This window comes from Phragmites australis, chromosome 19, assembly GCF_958298935.1.
Source record: "Phragmites australis chromosome 19, lpPhrAust1.1, whole genome shotgun sequence".
Classification (NCBI taxonomy): Eukaryota; Viridiplantae; Streptophyta; class Magnoliopsida; order Poales; family Poaceae; genus Phragmites; species Phragmites australis.
The window spans coordinates 16,750,565-16,767,772 of NC_084939.1; the positions used below are offsets into that span (position 1 = coordinate 16,750,565).

General features: G+C 42.3%; 1 protein-coding gene across 5 annotated transcripts; it reads right to left on the reverse strand.

The window, feature by feature from the left end:
* Positions 1–2,782: 2,782 nt before the first annotated feature.
* Positions 2,783–14,087, reverse strand: LOC133900639 (phosphatidylinositol 4-kinase beta 1-like). Of its 5 annotated transcripts, XM_062341833.1 has the most exons (16): positions 11,771–14,086; positions 10,986–11,174; positions 10,821–10,869; positions 9,970–10,102; positions 9,265–9,745; positions 8,900–8,980; positions 8,710–8,832; positions 8,003–8,072; positions 7,276–7,373; positions 7,081–7,185; positions 5,528–5,581; positions 4,573–4,716; positions 4,420–4,473; positions 4,265–4,339; positions 3,595–3,678; positions 2,783–3,525 (listed from the first exon to the last, which is right to left on the reverse strand). In XM_062341833.1, exons 1-16 carry the CDS (start codon positions 13,535–13,537, stop codon positions 3,424–3,426), a joined length of 3,609 nt encoding a protein of 1,202 aa, XP_062197817.1. In that variant the 5' UTR covers positions 13,538–14,086; the 3' UTR covers positions 2,783–3,423. The 5 variants fall into 5 exon arrangements, 3 of the variants coding, with proteins under 3 accessions (XP_062197817.1, XP_062197818.1, XP_062197819.1); XM_062341834.1 differs by lacking the exons at positions 2,783–3,525; positions 3,595–3,678 and adding an exon at positions 3,699–4,196 and having other exon boundaries at positions 11,771–14,087; XR_009906572.1 differs by lacking the exons at positions 2,783–3,525; positions 3,595–3,678; positions 4,265–4,339; positions 7,081–7,185; positions 7,276–7,373 and having other exon boundaries at positions 11,771–14,087.
* Between the last annotated feature and the right edge of the window lie 3,121 nt (positions 14,088–17,208).

A 17,208-nucleotide genomic window follows, 5' to 3' on the forward strand; every position in this document is an offset into this window, starting at 1 on the left:
TCCAATAAGTTTATAAGATTTAAAATATTCTTGAAGACAAATCCACATATATAAGTTTTGTTTTTCTATACTCCTATAAACTAGACGAGTTATGACAGATCTGAATAATCTCCACCATACATCTTATACGATTAAACAATCCACAATCAAAGTTGGTCCCCCGTCTCATCCCTCTCCTATAACATAGAAAGTCAAAATCAATCAACCGATTAACAATCAACCTACTCCCCATACGTCTTCCTTGATTGCAGCGTGCTCTCTCTTTTTTTCACTCTATTTATAAATTTAAATCAAGATAAATGATCATTACATAATAAAAAGTCAATTGTGTGTCCTTTTCTTCCTCTCTTTCAAAACTATGACAAAATCTTCAATTATTATGCCATCTTTCCTTCTCTTAATCTATTTCCAAAATCCAGCCACAATCTCCGGTCCATAATACCGCATACATGGATCGACAGGTAACAACCTCAACTCCAGTCACGAGTCGATCACCTCTACAGATGGATGTCGGCTACCTCCACTCATTGACTCGCACCCACCTCATCAATATCGGCCACCTCCGTTGATAGATGACGACCATCTCCTCAACAACATCCATCTTCACGTCGCACAGTCATATGGATTCAATCATTATGTATGCAAATCCCTCTTTTAGTATACTATATTCTTTTACTTCTTTGGATTATATATCCTAAATTGATTTCATGTAGGTGAAACACGTACAGTTGCTAGTTGAAACTAAATATTTCTAAAATTATTAATGGTCAAAGTTTTAAAATTCTGACCGCAAAGATATAATTTTCACCCTCGGCCCATTTATGTTAGATGCCTCAACGAGCAAAACCAGTGCAATCTTGGTTATATTCTTTTCATTTCTAAAAATTGTGAACACATATTAACAAGTGCAAAAAACACACCAAGACTAACTTCTGCCTCTGCTATGTAAGACTATGCCCAACCGTTTCCCTTCGGGGTTCAGATTCCCTTCATGACGGGATTTTCGTTCCCTTCAGCGCTCCAACGGTTTCCCTTCACGGTTCCCGTCATAAAGGGATTCCTAAGGCCATTCCCTCTAGGACGGGATTCTTTCTTCTTTCCCTTCATGATTTTTCTCGAAGGGAAGCTGTTGAAGATAAGAGAAAATAAAAGGAATGGAAACGGAGAAGGGAACGAAATAAAGAGAATATGGTTGGAGATGGTCTAATACGACTATAAAGGCTGTGTGAATAGTAGCCTCAAATTTTCCCTTCAATATGCAAACTACTCGCAAATTAACTATTCAGCAGGAAAGGAGTACGTCGAAAAGAGCCCAAAACAAAATTGCAAGCAAAACAACGAAAAGAAAAGGAGATGTCTCCAAAACATCCACTCGGACTATCATACCACCCGGACGATCAGAGTCAACATCAGATAATCAGACCTGTACAATGGAACAAAGACTCATGCAGACCTTAGTGCTTAAATATGTAGACAACGTATGATCAAACACATCTATTTCGCATCCATCAAATAAGAAAAACAAATATGATATTGAAAATCTACTAGAACTACCAAACAAGAACTAAATTGAATAGAATAAATACTAGTAAATTTTGACTTCCGCTAATAGATGGATGAATCCGACATAGATGTTCATGATCCATCACGTACTCGTTGTAACCAAAACACAAGCAAGGACTTAGGGGAGGAGAGAACATAAAGGCAACACCAACGAGAACAAGAACCAAGGGACCAATGGCTTCCAAAAAAAAAAAAAGAACCAAGGGACCAAGGGAAGCTTCATTCTTTGAGTGGTAAGATGAATCAAAAGCAATGAAGATTGAGATTAATAAAGGTCAGCACGAAGGAGAAGACAAAGAAGTACAGCTAGAATCAAGAACACATGGAGACACAAAATTTGAAAATTAGTTGAAAAAATGACTCATATCCTACTCCAATACTATCTTGGTACTACGAGGGGAAGAAGTCGTAATACTACTAGGAGTAGGATTCGCACTTCGCTCAGGAGTAGTGAACCAGTGGCAGGACCAGTACTGGTTACATGTGGAGTCAATTTGTGTAAACTACACACTAATTTGCTTAAAGATGAATAAAATAAATACAATGTGATTTACAAAGGCAGTAGTGCCAGTTAGACATCGCAATTTTCCAGATGGACCTGCCACTGATGTGGATGCTGAAAAGTAACCCAAGTGTGTGAGATGATAGCGTCACAACCAAATTCAATATCGTCTTAAGCTCGTATATACGCAGGCCAAAATGTTTGTCAAGCGACAGAACATCAGTAAGGCGTATCTGCCCGGTCCCATACGACATACGGGAGACACCAAAAAATGCATGCAAAAGCCCACGGTTGCATTGTCCCAAACAACACGCGTGAGCACCTTCCCACTAAAATGAAGTTCAGAACGCAACAGACGCCGCAGTTTTCTCCCATTCCATGCGACCATGTCACTGCCGCTTGCATGCAACTGCTCGTAGGCAGGTCCAGCTGCGTACGAGGCCAAGTGGCCAACCGTTTTATGCCACTACTCCAGTTTTGTTATGCCCGGATTTGTAAATCAGTGAGAACAAGTAGAAGCCTGTTTTGAAAAAAAAAAAAAGGACGGAAATACAGAATTCTTCGCATAAAGCATGGTCACAACTGTAGTAATGCTCCAGGAGTTGTTTCTCTTCATCACATACCATAAAGTACTTTTGCCATGTATGTAGCGCAACATAAAATTCAGAATTTCAATTTGCAAACGCCAGAAAATTACTTGAACACAGATCACACCGCTAGGCAACAATCTATCACTTAGATATAACTTCAGATACCCACAGAAATACAAATTCTCCTGGACAAGAAAAAGGCCAAAAAATGGACAAGCTCCTATGGTATGGGCACTGCAGTAATTGTAATTTACAAATGCAGCAAGCACGTCATCTACTCTGGTACTATTGGGATAACCAGATGACATCGAGACAACAATTGCACAGACACAACATTTGTTGCCCTTGAGTGATCCCCGGCTCCCATACGCCTATAATGTACACTTGTTTGCTTCATGTATGGCTCGGTCCTCTCTTACATCCTGTCCAAGCTACGTCAATCAACTGTCTGTACACCAATGCAGCACGGGATCCAAATTCCCAAACACCGAATAACTTCACCAGTCGCAACCTCCTAGTATGAACCACTAAAACTAGATAACTGCCGATGACTATACACTTCTCAACTCTGTCAGAGGGGGAGAAATAGGCACCGCTCTGTTTTCCATAGTTGGCTGCAAATTAGCTATACGCAGGAAAACACAACACTCAATTACCTGGTTCACTCCCAGAAATTATGGTGGAGGTACCAGTATAGATCAGCCCCAAGGATACAAGGAAAATGGTTTCTGAAAGAGTCTGTTGCTCCTGTTGACAGGGGGGGGGGGATCATAAAATCCCATTCAATACTCTCTGGTAGTAATCATACTGCCGAGTGCGCCAAGCATCCATGCTGCTACTGATCAGTGAGAGCACAAGGGATACACATTGCTGCAACCATCGTAAGACTATAGTTAGCACAGTCTGAAATCGATGACTACCAAAAATTAGTTGGCTAACCTCTTCAGTGAGACTCAAGTGGAATCTCTTCCTCAAATTTTGTATAGTGCGAGGGCCACCTTTAAAGCATGGGAAGCCAGAATCCTGGTAATGAAGCACTTTAGTTTTTATACATGTAAGCTAGTTTTTGTCAGTGTGGCTTCTACATGCCGATTACGGAAAAAGCTAAGTCAACATAATTACAGGTAAAGAACATATCAGGAATTGCAGTTTTGACTTTACACTAGAGGCCTTGATATTTTGCCTGTACACTGGAACTTCAAAACAGACATTACGCTAGAGGTAGTAAAATATATTGATACATATATGACATACAAAAAAGGTGGCAAATTCTCGTCAATATAGAAAACTGGTCATTAAATGCAACAGAATAACTTCACTGTAGTACATCATAAGGATTACTGCATTACATGGCCAAAACAAGATAACTGGAAGATAAAATAACTGGACTTCTCATTGGATGAAGATTGAGAAAGAACAGTTGATAACTTTGGTCAATATAGAGGACTTGGGAAAAAGGATCCACTGCAACAATTCTGTACTAGTATAAATCACAACATGTCGGGTTAAGGCATATACAGGTAACCATATCCGTGTACCATCTGTTAGGCAACAACATCTAATGTCATTCTTGCAACAACAATCTCTAAATTTAGATTAAGAATGTTACCTGCAACATCTCTACAAGAAGTATAATACGCTCTGCGTGCTTCCGACAAGTTAGGAAACCTTGAATGCATAGCACCTGAAGAAACGCAAATTAAAATATAAGCCAGCACGAATTGGAGAAACCATAGCAACCAAGAGAGTTTATTATTCAAATACCTTGAAGTAGTCAAAGAACTCGCTGGGAGTTCCCTCTGCGTCAGAATCCATCACCTAGAAAAGTTACAACCACAAAATTTAAAGAGAATTAGACTCCTCTCAGGGTTACAATTTAAAAACTTATCTGCAATAAGTTACAAGCTTCTGTCATACTTCAAGGAGCTCCCTTGTCAGCTTAAATGGTGCACTCTCAAAATTTACTCCTCCAGGAGAGTTGGATAACATGAAACCAAAATCAATATGAATAATATGTCCTTCCTCATCTATCAGAAGATTTCCATTGTGGCGATCTTTGACCTGCAAAATTAACAAATGCAGCAGCCATGTGCTTAGCACACCATCTTGAAGATACGAAATGAAAATTACAAGGATATAAGTCTATGATTTACTTTCTTTCTACATAATAAGGTAAAAGTGATCATCAGCAAATTGTCTTGCTTTGGGAATGCCAAAACGCAGAATTGCAGTTTATTTCCTAAGTACCAGGCACCAACAGTACGATGAATGTCGCAGCAGCAATTCCAGTAAAACTATTGCAACATTCAACAAGAGCTAACACAATTCAACCAATGGATTGTACTTTTGACCACTTGTTTTGCAATTTATTTGGCAATCTAAAATCTACAGAACTCATTGGAGACTGTCCCTTAAAATTTTTGCTGCAATATACTTTTGTACTAGTAACATTTCAATCAACAATTCACACTAATATCATCTCAATCACATTTTATTATACTTTGAATTAGCAACAGTCTATAAACATGTTTGATCACTTCTTTTGCTATATGCCTGTTTGACTGCTGATAATAAAACATGTTTCTGCAAAGCATGTCACAGTAAAAAAAGAGATTAATCTAGTAGGCCAACAGCACATACAAAGCAAATTTCAGAACAGAGGGTGGCTAAAATAACTTCTCAGCACCACAGAGTAATACCTAGACAATGGAAAATGTTCCTAGAATTTGAGCGATACTCTAGAGTAATAATAAGAATCACAGATGTAGATGAATGAAACAAAATTTCTCGGCTGCGGCTAAACCAGTAACCGAGTTCTATTTCCACTTTATAATATGGCACCGATTACAAATTAGGAATTTGATTTCAATACCTGGAGTAGGTAGCATAGAATCGAATATCCTGCCATGCTTTCCACAAAGTTTCTCTGTGAAAAACAGAAAATACAGATACTGCCTTCAGACAACAGACAACAGTACTGGATATGTTGCTGAAATTTTTTCAAGCAGTTGCATTTCAATTATCTCAAAAGACTGCATAATGCATGTAGTTAACTGCTCATCACTGCCAATTCGCAGGTACTCAATTTAAGAATTTATCCACAAAATTAATGTTAGATATATATTGCCTTCTGTATAATATCCCCATGTTATAAGGAGTTCTTTGCATATTGTCACCTGTACATGCATATATACTGGCCTATGGCAGTGTTACCTGGACACCCGTGTCCAAATTTTTTTGCCAAACCAAACACCCCGAATCCGAGTCGGATTTCGACACCCGTGTCAGATTCTAAGTTGTATTTCACATGTCCAAATTTTCTTTGTCGAATCAGACAACCGAATCCTAATCGGATTCCGACACCTGTGTCTGTGTCCCGGTAACACTAGCCTATGGCCTCCAGCCAATACAAGTTGTTATTCCTAACATGGTATTAGAACTACGTTTTCTTTTAGGGATGCAACAACTTGTCCCGATCTAGATCTAGTCCACCCCGTCTCGCTCTTCCTGTTGGCGTTCATCTACTCACCGGCTCAGCGTCCACCCCATCGCCGTCCGTAGCTCCGTCCGTCCAACCGCCACTCCGGCTTCCCCGCCCAATTCACCGTCACCCTAGCTCCTCAGCCCGCTCTACCGCTGCACCGACCAAGCCGCGGATCCAGCTGCCTCTCCTACTGCGCCAGGCACAACTCAGCCCGCCCCACCATGCTCGTCGCGCGCCGAGCCACCTCCTCCGCCCGCCCCGCCACCAACCTGGATCAGGTTGCCTTCTACACCGGTTCAACTTCGCCCATCCCGCCGTCACCCCACACCAACCTTGCCTCCCGCACCGGGCCAGCACCTACTGCCGCCCCACGCCAGCTTGCCACCCGTGCTGGGCCACCTCCCGCGCCGCGTGATCTATTTTTGCTGACGCGTTTCTTCCGTGTAGCCAGTCGAATTCCAAAAAAAAAAAACTGCAGCAGCTGCCGCCTTTCTTTTTCGCTCTCACTGTCGCTCAGCACTACTCTTTTGTGCTCTCGCTGTTGCTCATTGCTACTTTTGCGCTTTCACCGTCATCCACTGCTACTCCTTCGCGCTCTCGCTGTCATCGATCACTACTCCTTCAAGATGTCATCGGGCACCATTTCAGTTCCTCTGTGCTCAGTAATTTTTGACGGTGCCAACTACCAGGATTTCACGCAGCATATGCGTATTCACATGCGTGGGCTTCATCTTTGGGGTTAACAACATTCTTTGCCAAGACATGCAGTACTGCAATGTCCAAGATGAACATATAACATGATACATGAGGGGCACCTGTTGTCATGTTGATAATGGTTACCCTAAACGTGTCACAATTTTGCATACAGGAAGCAAATGCATAGATCTGCACATACTTTGAACATAGATATAGATTACTTGTCCCAAAATGCAGTATCTCACCTGCGCAAGTATGAAATTTGGAGAGTTTTCTTCATATTTAGCTACATAATAGTCTCGGAGACTTGAGACATCGGGAAACCTACTTTTGATGGAATGAATTGATGCCTGAAGTAAAATGTAAAAAGAGTGGTTCAATCAAATACATGACAAATGCAGAAACCCAAACGACATTAACTTTATTGTGAAGATAAGCACCGTATCAGGGATAGTCTCAATTAGTGCTGTATAAGCAGAAGTGACGATAACTTCATAAGGCCGCAGCCAAAGTGGTAAACCAGCTTCCTGATATATGTCTGACATTAAATGGAGTTTTTGAAATAACAGAAGTCAGCAACCTAACACACAAATGGAAATAGGGCATGATTCAAGCAAACTAATAGGTATAGTTCTTCTGAAATCTCATAGATATGCAATTTATAGACAATAAAGAGGATATTCGTAAAATTTTGACACCGCATTGTGTTGATTCCATTCCAAATACACCTATGACAACCCAATAAAGTGTCATGGGACTAGTACTATTTCTATTATGTCCAAGAAACTGCTGCTATTTTTATGTACAAGAAACATTCATCTATCCAGACATGCTATTTCCCAGTGGTCATGGCTTTCCCTAATAAAGAATAAGGATTACATACATCGTTAAATATGCACACATTTTGGTTTCTGCACTTTGAAAATTCACAGATGCACGACATTTTATAATAGCACAGTTAAATACTTAAGGACTGAGATGCCTGATAGCAGAACTAACAAACTACAGGAACATCAAATGCATACTTTCTCAAGATGTTACTGAAGACAAATGCATACTTTCTATTGTGTCTGGTGGACAAAACAGGCACAATACGAATAGGAGAATCTCCGTAATCTATATAACAAAATTATAACAATCATGGTAAGATTGAGAATTAGTTTTCACCATAGAAGTGTGCAACAAGCTGTACAGCCAAGTGTTCCTGACGGCAGTCATCACCACTCTTGACAATAACCTACAATAGAAGATGTTTCAGAAGCATGGCAGTAACCGAAGAAGTTTCAGAACCAAAACATTATAGAACAAACAGGCTTTTCAACCTAAGGCATGACAAGGGACATCGCCAAACACAAACTCACAGATTACTTGAATTGATCCCGATTTGTTGCTTTGGGCAGAAAAAGGATCGCACTATTTAGAATGCACACTAGATTCAACTCTCCTTAATTCCTATAAAAATTATCAGAACCTTTAAATAGTCAAAGCAGCATGAGCCAATCCTCCACAGATAGGCAGCACCACTTTAATTCATACAAAGTTAAATATGAAACTTGATATTACATATCAATGATAGGTCTGTCACATCAAAATGATTTGGATAATGTAAGACGTTACTACAAGATTTTGTGCTAAAGTAAAATTAACTTTAATTTGGTTAAGACTAACAAAATCAGAAACTAATATTACATTTGCAAAGTTACCTACACCTAATGAAGCGTAATGGCCACGCATATGCCACGCGGTAAATGATCTTTGCAAGCCCCAAGAAGAGGGTAAGCATGCACATAATAAACAGCCTCCATGCCACCAATTTCCAGGCTCAGACAGAAGAAAAAGGGCAAATCTAATGATGATAAAAAAAAATTGCTTACAGAACGCAAGTCCCAGCCAGGTGATTTTCCATGAACCGAAGACCGCCGTATTCTCTCCTTCTTGACAGCCCAAAGCTCACCAGCCAAAGCATCAGTTGGTTTAGGATCCCCACCATCAGTTGCCTATGGGAAAGTTTGAGTTACTAACTTAAAGAAAAGTAAAAGAGAAATCAGAATGTAAGTTGTTCACCTTAGGATCTAAATTTTGGGTGCTCTGCCCAACTCCTTTTAGCGGAAGACCAGGTGGTGCTTCTCCTTTTAAGGCTGCAGCCTAGTCAAGGAAAATAATTCAACAAGCATTAGCCATAAATGCATCCAAACAGTCAGTTAGATGTTATCGCATGTTTCTAACTGCATTATCCTAAACATGAAAGGAGCATGTTACAATGACAGCAAATTATGGATGTTTAAATGTTTCTAACTGCATTAACCTAAACATGAAGGAGCATGTTGCGATGACCACAAACTGTGGAGCAGGAGCATTAATTGGAGAAGGAATGCAAAGCTGTTTATGAAATATAAGGATTGAAAATCAACTTCATACATCAGCCTCACCTTGACTTCCTCAATGGCAATTGTACTAGGGACACGTCGATGGTCCTTCTTCCGTGTGGGCTCATTGTCATCTACATCGTCCATGTTAACTCCTGGAACTGCAGATAAAGTAACCTTCACCCATTCAACAGGCTGATCAACAACCGTCTGGGAATCTCCTGGAGGATCATGAGAATCTGTTGTAGCATGTCGCAACCTACGCCCCGTGTCAGAAATCGCAAGGCTCCTTGAACGACCAAGTTTCTCAATCGAGAAACTAACATTTACAAATTTTATTTTGGCCTCCCAGAGTTGAGCCATTGCTTGGTCAATAACCTGAGAGGTAGACTTCAGCGTTCTGTCTGTTTCATAATTCTGTGTTTCATGCCGACTCCACAAAGGATATGCCCATGGAGGTGGCTTGGGCAACTGGACATCTCCATTAGCCAAGGGTATCCCGCCTTTTGACAGCTTGTGCGCATCTGATGATCCTTTAGAGTGACTGGAGAGAGAAAACAACAGATGTTAACAGAAGGCCCAGTAACAAATGATGTGACAAAGGCCACCAATTCAGATACAACCTTCTTGTAGAATAACCTGTGGACTATGAACCTTTAAGCTTATAAATAGATATAAACGCTACTACCAAAAAGAATACCAGGTTTATGGTAAATAACTAAAGATTCAACCATTAACTCTCATCAAACTATAGCAAAACCTGCATACCTTGGTGCTTCTGCTTTTAAAACTTCAACGCATATAAGATAAGGAGCTTTTTCCCTAGAGTTCAGAAGAACAGACTCATCTTCAGGTATATGAACCACTCGACATATGCCCTTTCCCATTGGAAAGCATACTCCTAGGCATAGATGAAAACAGAAAAATATCAGGAAGGCATTCTCTAGCTGATGCTATGCGGTATGCTGATACAGATGAATCCTTAACCCAAACCTGCGATACTAAAGGTAAACAAAGACAAGTTGGATCAAACCTGCAACCAATAGCATGAGAGTGCTTTTTTTAACACGCAAGACATTGGCTAAATGCAACATTTCGCTGCATAATGCCTATAATTCAATACTATCACGATCAGGTAAGTGTTTATAACGTTCAACAGACCAAACAACACTAGTAATTAAGGAGCATAAAGTGGCGGGAACACATGCACCCAAAATCATGAATGAACAATTCTACTGAATTTGCTATTCTACGTTAATGATTCTTAAAGTAATTTTTCACCATTGCCCAATCAACCACAATCATACAAACATACCAACCTACAAGAATATGTTAAATTTGGTGCAGGAAATACTTGTGTATAAAGAAAGTTGAAACAGAACACAAACTAAAGCCAGAATAAAATAAAATCGCAAGGCACAGGCCGTACAGATATATCAAGTAGCTTGCAATGGAAGATGCTAATGTAATCTTACCAGCAGTGCAGCACCAAAATTTAGGAATTGAAAGGCTTAGGACAAGGGCATCTCATGCACACAAGACAAATCACAAAAACATAGAGCACAAATAAAGAATAGCAGTAGTATCCACCATATCATGAATAAGATAGCAGAAACTACCTCCATTTTTCTCAGCAGAAGCAATCTGAGAATTGATCTCCATAAGAGACTGCCACATAGAAGAAGATATTGTTCCATGTGACAAGTTAGAATGTGAAATAACTAGGACATGAAAAGCCATGAAGTGAATAACCATGTAGTTGCAAGATAATGTATTCGACCTACCTCCCGGAGGGCAATCTTACGATCTTCAATAGGAAATATGTCTACCAGGCCATAAGATGTATCACATAAGGACTGAACAAGCTCCAACGAAGCATAGTAAGAGCCTTTTCGAAGTTCTGCTATCGCGTTGTTTGGTAAAGGTGGTTTTCCACTTGGCTTCCCATTGATTCCTGTGCTATCAGGGTGTTTCTGCAACATACAATGTGATACCACTCAACAGCCTTTCTCTAGAGAATATATACCGAAACATGATGAAAATGGATACAGCAATATGCATTATAATGCAACGATATCACAAAGTTTGAAACATCACTGTTTTCGAAATGGAGACAAACTTATGAGATCCTAGCTACCTTACCAAATGAAAGACTAGTTGTACAATTGACATATTTCCATGACATGGAAGGGAAATAATAATAGGAACATCTTTGTAACATACTATATTGCTTTCCTTTTTGATTTGTGAAGCCCTTGTTGTGTTTCATCTCTAAGCTACCCCAACTAGCATGGGACTAAAGGTTTTGTTGTTGTTGAACATATTTGCAATAAAATTAACATGTCAGTCCCACCATTCAACCACTAGAACATCAAACTGGTAAGGTAACATATATGATGTTTATAGCAGCTAACCATAAAATGTCACCTTACCCCATGAGGTAATTAATAAATTTCTGGCATATGCCAGCAGCAGTAATTGCCCAATATGATGATGTACCATACTACTATAATACAAACACTGGAGTTTTCAAAGTGAAGAAAAGAATTGTTAAGAGCAGATCACTTGCCTCTTTCACTGCTTTTGAGCCAAGAAGCTCAGAATCTTCAAGGGAGCGATCTCTATCTCGAAATAACCTCTTAAAAAAGCTCTCTGATCCTGGGCTCCCCTCAGAGAGATTGTTAGGTTGACTACTTTCTATATGTCCACCCTTAGCATCTTCTGGGTGCACTCTAAACAACCTACGGAAAGACAAAAACTCTGAATTATCCTCCTCTTCAATGCCACTAGTGCCCTTACCATCATCATCATTTTTATCAGGACCCTCACTTCTCCTTTCCTCATGCTTATCCCTGAATAATTTGCGAAAAAAGTTTTCCTTATCACCTTCCTCACACTTATTATCCTCATTCTTGTCATAAGCAACTCCCTTCTTTTCTTCATTCTTATCCTTGAAAAGCCTGCGGAAAAAATTATCATCATCTGCATTCTTATGGCCTTTCTCATCTTCCTCTTTTTTGCTTGGTGTGCTACCTTCCTTTTTCTCGTCGTTTTTCTCCTTGAAGAGTTGCCGGAAAAAACCATCTCTCTTGTCCTCTTCTATGTTTGAACCAACCCTTTCCCTCTCATCCTGCTTATGATGCCCTCCATCCTTCCTCTCCTCATTCTTATCTTTGAAAATCTTGCGGAACAAACCTTCTCTGTCATCATCCTCCAGACTCTTGCCCACTCGTTCCTCATCCCCATGCCTTCCATGCATGCTGTCTCTCCTCTCCTCATTCTTGAATATCCTGCGAAAAAAGCCTTCCTTCTCATCATCCTCACCCGGCCTGTCTTCCTTATCACGGAAGAGTCGCTTCAACAAACCCTCTGAACTCGGCGTCAGCTCCATGTCTTCATCCTTGCTGTCCCTTAGCAATCTGCGGAAGAAACCATCTTTGTCCCCTTCTTCCTCCTCATTCTCCTTATCCCTGCTATCCTTAAGTAACCTTTTGAAAAATCCTTCCCTGTCGCCATCCTCCTCCTCCTTGTCTCTGCTGTCCCTAAGAAACCTTTTAAAGAACCCATCTCGGTCTTGCTCCTCATCCTTCTCTCCGGACCGTCTGAAGAGCAGCGCATCACGCATCTTTGGCCCAATGCTCAACCTCTTGAGCAGCTTGTTATCCTCCGATGACGGCGTGGCTGGCTGCTTCCCTCCACTACCCACAGCATCCTCGGCAGCAGTCACATTGCCCCCGCTGGTTGTGGGGCTCAAGCCAAGTGACGGTGATGAGGCAAGGGACAACAACCGCTGCTTGGACGAGCGTATCCTGCTGAGCATGGGGTTGCTGCGTGGACTGGCAACAGGGGACGGCGGCGCAGGACGGACAAGAGGAGGCCACTCACCCTGAACAGTCGCCGCCACCTGGCACTGCTCTTGCACCTTATCAATCCCATCCAAATCGTCGGCGTCCTCGAGCTCGAGCTCTGCAGCAAGGATCCAGTGCACCTTGAGCGCGATCCGGAGCGACTTGGCACAGGTGTCGATGACAAAGCGGTCGAGGGACGGGCTGGGCTTATGGACGAGCATGTAGCAGACCTGGAAGAGGTAGGCCTCGAGCCCCGGCAGCGGGAGAGTGTACATGCGGTTGCAGAGGTAGTCGCGCACGCCGGCGTGGTCGTGCTTGTAGAGGTAGCTGACGGCGATCCACTCGCAGAAGAAGGCGGAGTCGAAGAAGCGCACGAGCCAGCCGCTGCTGCCGACGGGCGGCGCCGCATCGCTGGATGACGTGGTGATCTCCCGCGGCGACTCCTCCGGCCCGAAGCTCAGGCTCCGCAGCCCGAGAAGGCGCACCATGGCCGGCGGGCGCTCCCGTCCCCGACCTCAACCCCAACCGAACCAGCCAACCTCACTCACCACCACCCCCGCCGCCGCTGCCGCCCCTTTCCCCTCCTCCTCCCACCACCATGACAAGCCGAAAAGGAGCAGCTCGATCCAGAACCCCCAATTGGCAGCCGCAGCGCCCGATTCCAAACCCTAGCCTGCGCCCGCGGCCCCGCGATCCGGAGCCTCCCAAACCCTAGCCTCGAAATCGAGCCGAGATTTGCAGCGAGGGGTGAGCTGGGGAAGCGCGTGGGTTCGAATCGGAGGAGGCGGCGAGGGGATCGGGGGTTTGCGCTGGCTCGATTCCAATGGATTCGATTTGAAATGTCGCAGCGTTTTCGTCGCTGGGTGTGGGCGACTTGGATTTGAATTTTTTTTTTTTTCTTCCCTATTCTTTCGCGTTTCTTCTCCGGCGTGGTGGTGAATTGGGGGGGAGGGGAGCACGGAGCAGGTGGGGGACGGTGATGGCCGCGGGCGGGATCCTCCACGCCTGCAACTCTGGTAATGGCGTTGCGTTGCGTTGCGTGTACCAAAAGCATGGTCGTGAGAATCTGTGATCCAGTGACCTATGTACGATCTACGATTTTACGATAGTAAATTGATAAGGCTGATTTTACTATTTTAGTCGGTAGAATTCATGTTTTTATGATTCTCGAAGCTATGATCCACAATTTGTTATTCTACCGCAGGACTTCTGACCAATAATCTATAAGAGCCTAGTTAATAAGAGGTTGTTTAGCTTCATATATAGGAGTTTTTTTTTTAAAGTAAAAAAAAAGAAAAGGATTCAGTAGCCCTCGTCACTTCATTTTCTCCCCCAAAACGATGCAACATCCACCAATCTTCTGACTCGCCTTCCTTCAGATCCTGTAGGCAACGCTCTCATATCCACATGCCACACCCCTCATATCCTTCATATGTGCATTTTCGTTGCCTTAGGCCATGACAACAGGTGGGTTACGATCAGATGCAACAAGAAGACACCTAATATGAACCTGAATCACCTAACATTCTAGCACTGAACCCGATGAGAACCGAAACTCGACGAGGACTCGTAGAGTTTGGAATGTTTGACCCAAGTGACGGCGAGAGCCAAGGAGAAGCGGCGGGCTGACATGAGTCAAGGCGGCGGGAGCCCGGTCGATGCCAATGCGGGTGGGAGCCAGGGAGCTGCTGGTGGCTATGGCTTTGACTAGAGGGTTAGCTACATTTTTGGTCTCTGATTGGGCTAGGCCAACTAACAACTAGTGACTCCATTTTCGAGCACTTTGTGGATATCCATGGAGGAAATTTGACTCTGCTCCTGATCCGACCACCAATCGAGTCCTAATCTGCGGGGCCAAAATTGCACCCGCCCCTACTCTAACCGGTGTAAAACCCATGGAAATCCGACCCGTCTTGACCGATTTCTAGGACTATGTCGCCTCAAGCAGCATCTCCCTAACAAGACGAAGGAAAAACAAAGATACACTAGCTATCACCAAGCCTTCCCAACTTATTTTTTGTCTCTATGTTATTTTGTGTTAAGTTACTATTGTCTGTTCAAAGTCAACTTACTGAGTTATAGTCTGCAATCCAAGTTGAATTCTTTTATATGTGTGAGTTGAAAGTCAAATTAACTGAGTTCAAGGTTGAAGCTATGTGTGTACAGTCCCAGTTCATTTCAATCCAAGGTTTGAAGGTACCTGTGGTTTAAGTCAATACATCTAAATAGTAGCCATAGGTAGTGCTTGCTATTTGGGGACGAACCAACAACCATGAAAAAACCTAGCACAAGCTGTAATCGCTACAATGAATTAAAATTTGCTAACTTTAATCAGGCTTGGCTAGCATTTGCTTTCGTGATAACATGTCAGTAAGATAGCATTTCTTTTGACTCCATGTTAAATTTAGAGGCAAGAGGATTGGCTGTAGCATTAAGCTCTGAATTTCATGTATTTGTTTTGCGTACAGACCAACAATGTCCTCGTACGGAACTGGAGTGATTGAACCATGAAAGAAATAAATTAAAAGAAAATACTTTTCAAGCAGTTTACCACTACTATAGATACCTCCATAAATACTGCCCATCACTTTCGGATTATTAAAAATCAGCAATGATACAATTATCATTATCGATTCGTAAAAAAAATCAGTATCACCACCGATTTTAGAAAAGAACCAACGATGATAATAAGTTATTACTACCGGTTCGTATTAAAAACCGATAGTGATACTATCATTGCTGGTTTTTAATACGAACCGGCATTAATCTCTTCATCGGACCCGAAATTTCGATTCGATTGCTTGGTGAGCTTCACAGTGCCATACACAATCTTTTACGCGTGCTAGTTCGATCATAGCCTCTTTGGCCAATGCTCCGTCGGCCGCTACCGCAAGCTCGCCCACCTCGCCGAATGTCATGTGTTTTTTCAAGGAAAAAAAAGGATTGTCGGAGTCGATAATGTCATTGATGAGGAAGACTATAATCAATTAGGCACACTACCTCCTTCCGAAGAGGACGTTGACCTAGCTCCCATAGAAGACACCGACAAACCTCCATGTGTATGCCGTGATCATAATAAAGGGCGAATCGTTAAGACAAAGTAGCTAAATTGTATTAATTACTATGTACGAATTTGTTTTAGATGCAATTATATCTTACTTATGTTATGAAAGCTTCAATTTATAGTTTATGGTAGAAGATGTCTTTATTATTAAGCATATTGATTTTTTTAATGAATTGTATTAATTACTATGTATGAAAATTGAGCCATGAAATTTAGGTATATACAAAACTTAATTTTGGTATATAGCAAATTCAAATTTAAATAAATATGTATTAAGATTTTTGGTCAATGAAATATTAATAAGCATAGATAGTATAAACACATTCGAAAACACTTAAATAGCGCAGCGGTTTAATTGGTGGGTCTTACTTGGGGCAGGTCATGGGTTCAAGTCTCGGCAGGTGCGCGCGTAGCTAAAACAATTTTTTTACACCTCAGACCTATAGTGAAAAGGGTTTCACTGCTAGTGAACATATCAATCAGTATTGAAAGTTGTTTCACTACTAATGGACTTCTTAGGCCGGTAGTGAAATATGTTTCATTGCCGGTTATCCTATTGAGCCAGCAGTGAAGATCCCCTTTCACTGCTGGTTTTCATCTTAAGCCAGCAATAGAAGTTTTCCCCTATAAAAGTGCTCGGCGTATGCACCTTTTGACACTTAGAAATTTTTTCCCCTTCCTAGCATGTGCCCTCCGCTGAATCGCCTCCCGACACCTAGGAGCCTGCGGTGTCAAGCCCTGCATTATCATCCACCACCGCTGTCACTAAAGACCACCACCCCAACGCCAAGGAGCTTGCTGCCTCCTCCCCGACACCGAGGAGCTTGTTCTATCATGCACTGCACCCTCGTCCACCGCTGTCATTGCTGAGGACCACCACCTTGACGCTGAGGAGCCGCCACCTCCGCCACGATGGGCACCCTAATACCGAGGAGCCCGCATTGCCATGCCATGCGCCCTCGTCCACCACCGCCGTCGCTGTGGACAACCACCCCAATGTTGAGGTAGGCCTCCCAGCTCCCCCTCCGTCTCCTTCTCCCCTTTGATTCCTAGGGTTTCAGCGCAAGTTCGTACGATTCATGACCGACTGCTTAG